Source organism: Natrix helvetica (assembly GCF_964273705.1).
Source record: "Natrix helvetica genome assembly, chromosome: 1".
NCBI classification, from domain to species: domain Eukaryota; kingdom Metazoa; phylum Chordata; class Lepidosauria; order Squamata; family Natricidae; genus Natrix; species Natrix helvetica.
This window is the reverse complement of record NC_138548.1, coordinates 375940653-375952742: the sequence shown is the minus strand read 5'-3', so window position 1 is coordinate 375952742 and position 12090 is coordinate 375940653. Positions and strand designations below refer to the sequence as shown.

Sequence of the window (12090 nt, the reverse complement as noted above, 5' to 3'; positions counted from 1 at the left end):
AGGCAAGTTTCGTTTTTGATGTTCAGTGTAAGAATGCTATTAATGCATCTCTACAGGTCTACGCATGAAACAATTCTGGCCCATCTCTGAGCCTGGATGTTCAGGGGTTTCCTGACATCTGAAAAATAGTTCAAGGGTGCCTGTAGAGTCCAAAGGTTCAGAAAGGCTGCTTTAGAGAGGCTAAATATGTATTTATGTTTATAACTGCTGAGTAGAATATCAGAAATCACTTTTTCTTCATGTCTTTTTTCTTTAAAAATTTTCTTCCACTGGTTTTATTTTCTTGTACTTTGATTTATTTTTCTTTGATTGGTTTCCTTTCTATCTTTTATTTTATGTTACTTTCTATTCGTTTTTATCTTTTTTTAATTAAAGTTTTAATAAGTTTTACAATTGTTTTCTCCCTCCCCTCCCTCTCCCCCCAACCCTACCCCGTCTCCATCCCTCCCTCCCCCCGACCTCCCAGAGCAAAGTTCAGGGTATAATCATTTGACAAACATATGCTAACATAAGCTAACTAATTTTAATATTCAACCATTCTTGTGCTTTAACTCCCCCTTTCTCCAGTTAACTTTGAATAATTTGTAATATTGCTTATGCCTTCATTCATAAGCTAATTGAAGCTTTTTAGTCTGGTGTTTCTTTTGAATATAATCAATCCATTTTTTCCAGTCCAGCTTGTATTTCTCATCTGAGTGGTCCTTCAAATACGCTGATATTTTGGCCATCTCGGCTAGGTTTACTACTTTTAATGTCCATTCTTGTATAGTAGGCAACTCTTCCTTCTTCCAATATTGCGCCACCAACAATCTTGCTGCCGTCGTTAGATTCAAAATCAAGTTAGTTTCTATAACAGTAGAATCTGGAACTATACCTAACAAGAACAACTGGGGCAGGAATTTTATCCTCTTTTTCAAAATATTTTGAATGATCCACCATATTTTTATCCAGAATGCATTGACTTTTTTACAGGTCCACCAAATATGGCAATACGTGGCATCAGCACTATCACATCTCCAACACTTGGATTGTAAGTTTGGGTACATACACGCTAGTTTTTTTGGATAAAAGTGCCATCTATAAAACATCTTATAAAAATGTTCTCTCAAATTCTGAGCTTGCGTGAATTTTACATTTTTTACCCAGATCTTTTCCCATGTTTCCATCATTATTGGTTCCTCAAAGTTTTGTGCCCACTTTATCATGCAATCTTTGACTAACTCCGTTTCTGGAACCACGTTTGAATTATCCTTTTGTCTCTTAATACATCCAAAGATTTCAACTGCAGCACACCTCTATCCATACTGAGAAGTTCTCTATATGTAGTCACATCTTGTTTTTGTTTTATAATTATATTCTCTATTGCGTGTCTGGGCACCCCCACATAGGTATCTTGTCATTTAGTTCATATTGATATTTTTTCCAAACACGCAGCAAAGCATTCCTTAAGATATGGCCTTGAAAGATCTTGTCTACTTTTTTATCATATATTAAGTAAGCATGCCAGCCATATAGCAAATCATAACCCTCAACATTCAGTATTCTATCCTCTGTTAGATTAATCCAGTCACTAATTGTTGTTAAAACTACTGCTTCATAATATAATTTTTAAGTTAGGCATTTTCAAACCTCCTCTTCCACGTATATCTTGCATTATTTTAAGTTTTATTCTCGGTTTCTTCCCTGCCCAAACAAATTTGTTAATACCTTTCTGCCATTCTTCCAAGTTTGCGTCTTTTTTAAGTATTGGCACAGTTTGAAAAAGGAATAAAAACTTAGGCAAGACGTTCATTTTAACTGCTGCTATTCTTCCCAACCAGGACAGTTGTAAATATTCCCACTTGTTCATTTCTGTCTGTATTTTTTGCCATAGTGGTTCATAGTTATATTTATATAGTTTCCCATTCGAGGTTGTAATGTAGATTCCTAAGTATTTGACCTTTTTTACTATCTCGCATCCTGTTACTCTTTGTAGTTCTTCTTTTTGATTTATAGATATGTTTTTAACTATCATCTTTGTCTTTCCTAAATTTATTTTAAAACCAGATACTTGGCCATATTGATTAATTACATTCATTAAGCCTATAGCAGATTCCCCCGGCTGGGTTAAAGTTACAACCAGGTCGTCCGCAAATGCTCTTACTCTGTATTCATACTGTCTGATCCTAATTCCTCGAAGCTCATCGGACCCACGTATTCTATTCAACAACAACTCCAAGGTTAAGATAAATAATAAGGGAGACAGGGGACATCCCTGTCTTGTTCCTTTCTCGATTTGGAAAGATTCTGTTAGACCTCCATTAACTATAATTTGAGCTCTCTGTTTCTGGTATATTGCTGTAATAGATTGTATAAAATGCTCTCCAAACTGCATCTTTTGTAAGGTTTTTATTAAAAATTGCCAATTAACTTGATCAAATGCTTTCTCCGCGTCTAAAAATAAGAGCACTGCCGGGACCTGGTTGTTCTTTTCCAGATATTCCATTATATTAATGATTTGTCTTACATTGCTTTTCATTTGTCTGCCTTGTATAAAACCAGACTGATCATTATGAATCAATTGTTGCACGATTGGCATCAACCTGTTTACCAATATTTTAGCAAACATTTTATAGTCTGTGTTAAGTAGTGAGATGGGTCTATAGTTTTTTGGCTGGGTAGGATCCTGTTCCTCTTTAGGGATCAGAGAAATAAAAGCAGTTCTCCAGGATGGTGGAATTCTGCCTTCCACTTGTATTTTGTTGAATAATTCTTTGAGAGGTTCCACCATCTCTAGTTGTAGCTTTTTATAATAAACTGCAGGCAAGCCATCTGTGCCTGGAACCTTACCCATTTTTAACTGTTTAATTGCCAGAAGAATCTCTTCTATGGTTACAGGTTGATTCAGTCCTGCTCTTTGCTGATCTGTAAGTATAGAGATTTTCTCTTTCTCCAAATATCTATCAATATCTAAACCTTGTATTTTGTCACCAGCGTACAATCTTGTGTAAAATTCTAAAAAAGCCTTTTTAATCATATCCTGTTGAAAAACGTCTTTACCTTTATACTGTACTTTTTCTATTATACGAGACCTTTGTTTTTTCCTTAGCATATATGATAACCATCTGCCTGGTTTGTTGGCATTACAAAAGGTGTTATGCTTAGCATATAGAAGGTTAGTAGCTACCTGGTCTGATATCAACATGTTGAATTGTCCTCGCAACAAGCTAATTATCTCTTTTATCTTTTTATCATGTGGCTTGGATATTAACTCCTGTTCCTTCTTTTTAATCTCTGCTTCTAGTTCCCTACGTTTCTTTTCTTGTTCGTATCCATGGATATTATTCAAATTCATTAAAACACCCCTCATGTATGCCTTACTTGCATCCCAAACCATATCCATAGGTGTCCCTTTACACATATTAAAAACAAAATATTCTTTCAATAATTTTTTACATTCCATAACATTTTTCTCATATCTAAATAGATTTTCATTCAGTCTCCATGACCACCTTGATCGCTCTTCATTTTTAACTTCTATCCAAACCGGATTGTGATCTGTTAAGGTTCTCGAGCATATCTTAGTCTTCTTCACTCTAGAAAAAAGATCATTTGTAATTAATATAAAGTCAATTCTAGAAAAGGATTGATGCCTATCTGAAAAAAAGGTAAAATCCCGTTCTGTAGCATTTCGCTCTCTCCAGATATCTCTCAGCTCAAAATCATCTACCATGTCAAAAAAAGATTTAGGTAGTCTTGATCGTGTTCGGGTACTTTGTATGAGCCTCTTTTTGTCTTGAACTGGATCCAGTACTCCATCCCAGTCACCCAATAGAACATATGACCTATAACCCTATTGCATTAATTTAGTATGAAGCAACTTATAAAATTTTTCTTGTTGTTGATTGGGAGCATATACTCCTATTAAAAGTATTTTCTTGCCTTCTGTTAATAATTCAATTGCAATATATCTTCCTTGTGGATCAGCTTCAATTAATTCAGCCTTTAAATCTCTTCTTAAATATATAACTAAACCATTTTTCTTCTCCGGAGCAGATGCAACGAAATGTGGTCCCAATTTTGGATTCATCAAATATTTCTGATCTTGTTTATGAGGTCGTTTTGGGACCAAATCAATGTGCAACTGGTCATTGGAAGAGAGGATTTCAGATAAGTGAGAGGAAGTCAGAGATATGTTTTTGAGGACGGAACATGAGGATGAATATGTGAGGACTTGTGAAATCTGGCAAATGGATGATTCTATACCTTTCCTTTGCCCCATGGTAATATTTGCACGTTTCCATGGATATTTATTCAGGATTTATTATGGCACCCCGCAAAGGGGTGAGGCCACCAAACATGTGATCAACCACTGCATTCGTACCTTTGCAACGTTGGGACGCCCAATTGAACTGAAAACAGACAATGGCCCTGCTTACATCAGTTCTGCCTTTGCAGACTTTTGTGACAAGTGGTCCAACACACACAAAATTGGCTTGCCCTGCGGTTCTCATGGCCTGGGAATTGCGGAGCGAGCTAATTAGACTCACAAACATGCCCTGAATAAATCAAAAGAGGAAAAATGCCTCGGCCTCCCAGCCATGCAAAACAAACTCAATCCTTGTTTATTTCCTTTGAATCAATTGAATTTTTCAATTTCTAATTCGACCGCTTATCAGAGGCATTTTCAACAAAAAACAAGTTTGCCTCTTCCTCTGGTATATTTACAGCATTACCAGACAAAACATGGTTAGGACTGATTCCTTTAATTACTTGGGGGTGGGGCTAGGCTGCTGTGTTTACATCTACAGGGTCCAGCCAAAGATGTCGTGTCACCAACCCGATTCCTATCCCAGAGATGGCAACGGCGACTCTACACCAACCCGATCCCGTCATGCCAGTCATCCAGTGAAATGGGGAGATGTGAAGAATTTAACCACCAAAGCGCACCCGAGAATTCGTGTGCTGCCATTTTTGCAGTTTTCATTTTTGCGGCTTTAATTGCAACTTTCTTAGTCATAATTTGTTTGTGCTTGATTGATAATAACTGTACTTTGGCATCAGCAGCTGTCATATCACCCAGACATTCGCTTGAACAACACATGAAACAAGACTTATGGGTACAGCTTGCAAACATCACACAAACTGATGCCTTTTGTTTGTCTGAAGTGTACATATGGAAAATTTGCTTTTTGCATGTTTGATCCCTAAACCACCTCTCACGTTGCCCCAGGGTCAGGTTTATGCCTTGTATAGACAACTGCAGGGATATCCCTCTCCTGATAATAGCCCCTTTTCTAGCCCTTTGTAAGAAGAACAAAATATCTCACTTCCTGCGGAATTGTGCATCAAACGGAATAATTCTGCCACAAGGAAGCTCTCGGGCATTACAGACCCTGCACAAAGACCCTTCCACTGCCTGGCACCTGCCCTGAAAATGCGAACCATGGTCTCCAACAATCCTGTGCGTCAACACCCTGAACACCTCAGCTTCTTGGACATATGGGCAGGCCTATGTTCCTGGTTACCAGGAACAGGATGGCTGAAAAACATATTGTGTATTATACTCATGATCATTGCTTTGCTTATTTCTGTACATTGTATTACTCAATATATTCCTGCTTTATTTGCTATGATGCACCTCTGTGGGATGAAAGGAGGGGAAATGGCTGATGTTTGTGGAGAAGGTTTTCCTCAGCCAAATGGAGCCTGTAGACATATTTCCTTCCATCCCTTTTCCTAAATGAGGTTTCTTGGAGGTGAATCTTCTCCCTCCAAAGGTGGCAGAAGAAGGGAAGGGATGATGAAGAAAGAGCCTCCCCCCAAATCCAGGGCAGCCCCTCCAAGAGGGCAGGGCAGGAGTTCAGCCTGAGGGACCAAGGAGGGGAAGCCATGAAAGGCCCCAAATGGAGGCTTCTTCCTTTCCTGTCTTTCCCCCTCAAGCCCATTGGGAGGATCCTGGACCTCTAACCCCCCCCTACAAGAGCCCCCCACCCCATTTGGGCCTCCTGGCCTCTCCTTCCAACTGGAGGATGAGGAGGAGCTCCTGGCATTTGCCACCCCACTCATTCCCCCAAAAAAGGGGGTGAAGGAAAGGGATCTAGTCTCCACAGGTGGATCTGCACTTGATCCCTCATTTCTCTGGGGTGGAAACGGAGAGAAGGAGGAGGATCTGCTTCCCCCAGGATCCACCTTCCTCCCCCACAGCAGGAGATCCACCAAGGACCCTCCAACTGTCATGGGGGGAGGGGAGATTTCGACCTCTTTTTACCCCCATTTATATCAACCTCCAGAAAGAGAGATGGAGAAATTGAAACACGTTTCCATTAACTGCAATTGGCAGAAAATGTCAGCTATGGAGACAAGGACAATCTTATGTTGATTAAACAAAAGAATAAACATATATTAAAAAAGACTTTTTAAAAGGTGTGGAAGGAGCCTTTCCCTTTGAAGGGGCTCCCCTTTCGCCCCCCCCCCCCTCTGGTTCCTGGGGAGGGGATAATGGGGCTGGAGGAGCCACCCAACCCATCACTCACCTTCACTCTGATTGTAGCTAATCCTCAGAGTCTCCAGGTCTACTCTGTACGCCTCCTCTTTGCCATGTGCCATCTGTGTCTGACTGTCCCAGTATTGGGGGTCGTCCTTCACCAACTTCTCAATCCAGGAGGCTCGAGGCTGCATCTTCCGGCTGTTGCTGTCGTAGTGAACAAAGACCTGATCGTCCACGTAACCCACAGCGACAAAGTGGGGCTGCTGCCCCTGACTGGGGTCCAAGATGGCGGTGGAGAAATACTTCAGGGAGTGGGAGGAGGCGCCTGATAGGGAGACAGAAGAGAAGAGTTAGGGGGCTTCAGTCAAGGACCCGGATCCCATGGAGGCTCCCATCTGAGACTCTGGGGAGGAAGAAGGAGGAAGAAGAGGAAGAGGGCTGCGGGAAGGAGGAGGAGGAAGGGGGCAGGAGGGAGAATGAGCGACTGAGAGGGAAAGAAGAAGCTTCTGGAGGGCCTGAAGGGTTGGAGGGCAGGGAAGGTGGGGGGTGAGAGAGGAGGGGAAGGTCGGGTCCCCCAAACTTCACCTGCCCCAATTGTGTCCTTCCCCCCTTCCAGCAAGGCCTCCCTCAAACCCCCTTCTGGATTGCTCAGTCTCTGCCCAAAGGAGGCTGCAGTGGCCCCACAGGTAAAAGGGGGGATTCCACCCTCCCAGAAGCTCAAAAGCAGAAGGAAACCCCACCTGGTCACCCCAACTTTCCATTCACAGAGAAAAAAAAATCCCATCACTGGGGACCAAAATGGCTGGTGAATAGCTGCAGATTTGATAAAACAGGAGAGGGGAAGAGGAAGGGGGAATCCGGGTGAGACCAGAGGCCCTTTTGACCCATGGAGGAAACCTAAATATGGGGAGTCAAAGGGGGGGAGGGGAAGGGAGGGGCAATGAAGCCACGTAGCCTCCCAAATCTTCCTCCTGTCCCTCTCCCCCCCCAGCTGGAAAATCCCCCTCCCCTCCCAGAGTTCGGCCATCTGAGCAGGAATCGGCCTTGAACCCAGGACTCAGAGGGGCTCCCCCTCCTTCCACAGGGAATCTCACTGGGATGATCCCACGATTCCTTCATCTCAGCAACCCAGTTAGGGCCCTGAAACCATCATTCACGGAGGCTTTTCCTCTGAATCTCCCCCTTCGCTTTCCCCAGAAGCTGCTCTGACCCTTGTCCTCCTCTGGGGCTCATCCTGCCCTTTGTCAGCCCAAAGAAAGGCAGAAATGCCCCTCAGCATCCTCGGGAGGGGATTGGGATCCTGGCTCTCCATCCCTTCACAGGATCAGAGACTCTCAATGTAAAGGCCTAAATGAGAGTTTCTCAGACTCAGCCATTTGGACTTCAATTCCCAGAATTCCCCTCATCTGCAGAAAACCTTTCGCCTCTCCACCCTGGACCCCCCCCTGAGGCTGCTTGAGTTCCTGCTAAGGTCACCTATGTTTGGGGGGGGGGGACTCAGCTGGGGTCTTCTCCCCAAACTCATCCTCTGTGACTGTGGGGAGGGTCCTGTCATCTTTAAAGCCCCTCTGGTGAACCAAACATTAAACATAGACAATTATTTCAGTTTCCATCATGCAAAGTCCTGACTGAGGATCATCAACGTTTTTCCAGGCCTTCCTTGGAGGACAGGCTCCCTTCACCAGACAGAAAACTTTACTAACAATGAGGGGAAAAATCACATTAAGTCACCGTTTAGTTTTCATTCTCACAATACAAACACGGAAGAGACTCTAAGGCTGCCCAATGAAAAGAAAAACAACCCCTTCTAAGCAGGTTAAAAGAATCGAAAGAAATAAAATGAATAAAAAGCTGCTGGGAAATCCATGAAGCTGCAAGATCTCCAATGCCCCTTTTTGGTCTCCATTCTGAAATCTCTTCAGATCAGAAATTCTTCCAGGGCCCCAAAGATTTTAAAGATCATTTTCAGGATCCTTCATGGCACTTATTTGAGCAGAACCTGGGTCTGCATGGAAAAGGGCAGGACCTCCAAACCCCAGAGAAATGAATATAGGTAGTCCTCGGCTTATGTCCATAATTAAGCCGACGTTTTTGTTGCTAAGTGAGACATTTGTTAAGTGAGTTTTGCTCCATTTTACAATTTTTTTTGCCACAGTTGTTAAATGAATCCTTGCATTTGTTAAATTAATAACCCGGTTCTTAAGTGAACCTGGCTTCTCCAGTGACTTTGCTTGTCTGAAAGTTGCAAAACTGAGTCAATTGATATAGGGAGACTGCAACTGTCATAACCTGGCCCAATTGTAATCATAAGTAACATCTATTACTGACCTTCCTGGATGGCTTTTTAAATTTTAAATTTTGGGGTTTTAATTGGTTTTAGATTGTTTTTAACTATTAATTAGTTTGGGCTAATATACAGACTGTATGTTTACGTTGTTTGTCTGGGTTTTCGTGTTGTGCTTTGTTGTTTTTATATATGTGATGTCTGTACACCGCCCCGAGTCCCTGCGGGGAGAGGGGGCGGTTTATAAATTTAATAAACTCAAACTCAAACTCATAAATATGAACTAGTTGAAAATTGTCTGAATGTAAATCACAGGACAATGAGGATGCTAAAATGGTCATAAATGTGAAAAATGGTCATACATTACTTTTTTCAATGACATTGCAATTTGGAACGGTCACTAAATGAACTGTTGTAAGCCGAGGACTAACTGTAGTCCTACTGCCCATTAAGCATGGCCTCCCAGTCCATCCCAGTCCAAGGCAAAGGCCTGAGCCTCCCCCTTCCTGCTCCTCCCCACAATCCCAAGCAGCTTCTCAGAGCTTTTGGGGAGAGGGAGCCCCAGATCCACTTCCTGCTCTGGGGAGATGCCAGGATCCAAAGGGATCAGAGCTTTTCTCCAACAGAAGGAGGGGGGATCGGACTCTCCGTGATCCAGAACCCTTGTTCCTTTCCCTTGTGGGGCTGAGCAATGAGGAAGCCTGAAGTCTGCCTGAGAGGAGAAACGTCTGAATGGAACTCGGGTTGGACATCCTCACAGTTACCAATCCTCTTCATGTCAGTTTGGGCCTGTCTGTCTCCAAGCAAGCCGTTCATTTCATGCTCCCCATCCAGAGGTTCTTCTCTTCTTCTGCCTCCAACCAGCCTATTTAATGTTTAAGATTAGCTGTTAGTTTTTCTTTGTGTCTTTTGAAAAGCTGCTGCCCTGATAGTTTCTCTGAGCAATCAATCAGGAACATCCCAAGGTCCCTTCCTGATTACTAAGGAATAATAACATCATAATATTAGATTTCATCTATTTCAATTCTGCCAATTGTCCCACATTGGGGGCTTCTGGAATGGAAGAAGGAACAACTGAGGAGGCAAATGATCCCTGCCTGTCCCAGAAAAGAAAATTGGTGGGATCTCAGGGTTTGGGATGCGGTGGGAGGGTGAGGATCCAGGAGAAAGTGAAAAGGAAGAATCCTGAGGAAGGATATTCCAGGAGCCTTTCTCTCTCCAGACTCTTATCCTGCTGCATTCACACGTATCCCCATCGCTCCTTTGCACCAGCCCCTGCCTCTGCCAATGCTGGGAATTGAGAAAGAAGCCAGATCTTCATAGTACCAGAAGCTCCAAAGAGCCCAAAGCCCCTCCTCCCAAAGGCAGGCAAGAGGACCCAGGCGGAGGGGTTGGGCGAAGGCAGCCAGGAAGTTTGTGAACTGACCTGATCACGTGCAAACGCCGCTTTCCCACAATCTCCACTTTGGGGGAGGGAAGGAATTGAGCTTCGGGGCGAGCAAGGAGACTTGAGTGACAGCTGGAGGGTCCACACTTGTCCTGTTCCCAGAGGGGCTCTCCTGGGGGGGGGGCAACTTTGGAGCCTAATCCTAAAGTGGCCAGAGGGGGAGGGGGAGCGGACTAGAAAGAGGACCGAATCAAGAGTCTCCTTCTGGGAATAAACTTTTTTTTGGGGGGGGGAGGAGAGAGATTCCCTGGCTGATAAAATGGGAGACACCCCCCCCCCAAGGCCCTCGAAGGGACTCACCGAAGCAACTCTCTCGTAGGGCGACCGCCACCAACGCCAGGAGCAGCCAAGGTGCAGAGCGGAGAGCCATCCTGGCCTCGATCCTCCACTTTCGATCCGCTCTCCGGAAGTCTCAGGCAAACCAAGAGGGGCTCCGGGTGGTCAACAGCTCAACAATCCAGAGCCTGATGGCGATTGGGCGACCTCAACCAGTAGAAAAAAAATCTCCCCATGTCGTCATTGTTGCTAGGCAGACGTGCAGACGCAACCAGCGAGAGAGGCCTTGAAAGGGAAGCGAAAGTTCCATCAGGAAATCCCCTTCCAGGGATTCCGCCTCTTGGGGGAGGGGCGTAACTGGGGGGCTGGGAAAAGGGGGAGGTGTCTCTGGGAGGGGGAGGGGAGACCCCGCACAGCCCCTCCCAGCCGGGGATCAGGGGAGCTGCCAAAAAAGCCAAGGGAGTCTCCGTCTTCTCTGGTGACCACCATACAGAAAAGACGCTGAGACCCTAGAAAGTGTGCAGAGAAGGGCAACAAAAGATCATAAAGGACCTGGAGGCCAAATTGTCTTGAGGGCATCTGGAAAGCCCCAAAGGAATTGGGGTGAAAGTCCCCCCCTCCTTTTCACCCCTCCTTGTCCAGAAAGCATCCACTGTGCAGGGAGTCCTCCACTTACAACATTTCATTTTGTGACTGTTCAAAGTTACTACGGTCCTGAAAAAAAGACACATGAAAACTTTTCATACTTATGACCCATCAGCATCCTCATGCTAACGTGATTTACTTTTGGATGCTTGGAACTGACTCATATTTATAACCGTTGCAGAGTCCCACGGTCAGGTTTTGCGACCTTCTGACAAGCAAAATCAATAGGAAAGCCAAATTTACATAGCAACCGTGTTATTAATTTAACAACTGCAGTGATTCACTGAACAACTGTGGCAAGAGTGATCGTAAAATGGGGCAAAACTCACTTAAATCTCTCACTTAGCGACATCAATTTTGGGCTCAATTGAGGTCGTAACTTGAGGAATTTCTGTAATATGGGAGACTTTTTTCCCATCCATCAAAGGTCTCCCCACTCTTGGGCCGCTGCATCAGACTGGGCAGCTGAGGAGCCCAGAGAGGATCTCCCAGAAGCAGGAGAAGCTGCCCTTCTGCAAGGGGACCAGGACGGCTCTGGCTGGTCATTCAGCTCCTGTCTCCCGAAGGGCCCCTGGGTGAGACCCAAAAACCAGCCGCTTGGCCAATAGACTGAGGCAAAGGAGGATCTGAGGGAGAGGCAGCCTCTGTTGCTGCCACCACCAAGCCAAGACCAAGTAGCCCTTTTGCACAAGATCAACTGGTGAGGCTGGAGGAACATCAGGACATAGGAGCAAAATGGCTGCCTCCTCCCCGAAGGAGCACACAGGAAACCCCCCCAGTTCTTCCTCCTTCCAGATTTTGCCTTGATCCCTTCTTATCAGAGTGAAATTGGGGCCTCTGAGCAACAAGGAGGGTAAATTCCTTGCTATTCCCAACTTCCAATAACAGGCAGAAACTGTCAGGTAAGAAGAAAGCAAAATCACTTGTTTTCCACAAACTATTTTCGAATTCTTACAATATGTACACAAT

The 12090-nt window shown here is 44.3% G+C and overlaps 2 protein-coding genes across 19 annotated transcripts in view; both read right to left on the bottom strand.

Annotated features, from left to right (window-relative positions):
- The window catches only part of LOC309383779 (major histocompatibility complex class I-related gene protein-like), a 342086-nt gene that overhangs the window by 188073 nt on the left and 141923 nt on the right, over positions 1-12090 (bottom strand). The gene's annotated exons all lie outside the window — the stretch shown is intronic.
- The window catches only part of LOC309383798 (class I histocompatibility antigen, F10 alpha chain-like), a 219786-nt gene that overhangs the window by 147340 nt on the left and 60356 nt on the right, over positions 1-12090 (bottom strand). For 8 of the 9 annotated variants that reach the window (XM_081936712.1, XM_081936716.1, XM_081936711.1 and 5 more), the window contains exon 2: positions 6516-6794. In XM_081936712.1, coding sequence (XP_081792838.1) covers positions 6516-6794 — 279 coding nt within the window. Of the gene's footprint in view, positions 1-6515; positions 6795-10500; positions 10665-12090 lie in introns of those variants that run through there. The other variant, XM_081936713.1, reaches the window with a different exon arrangement.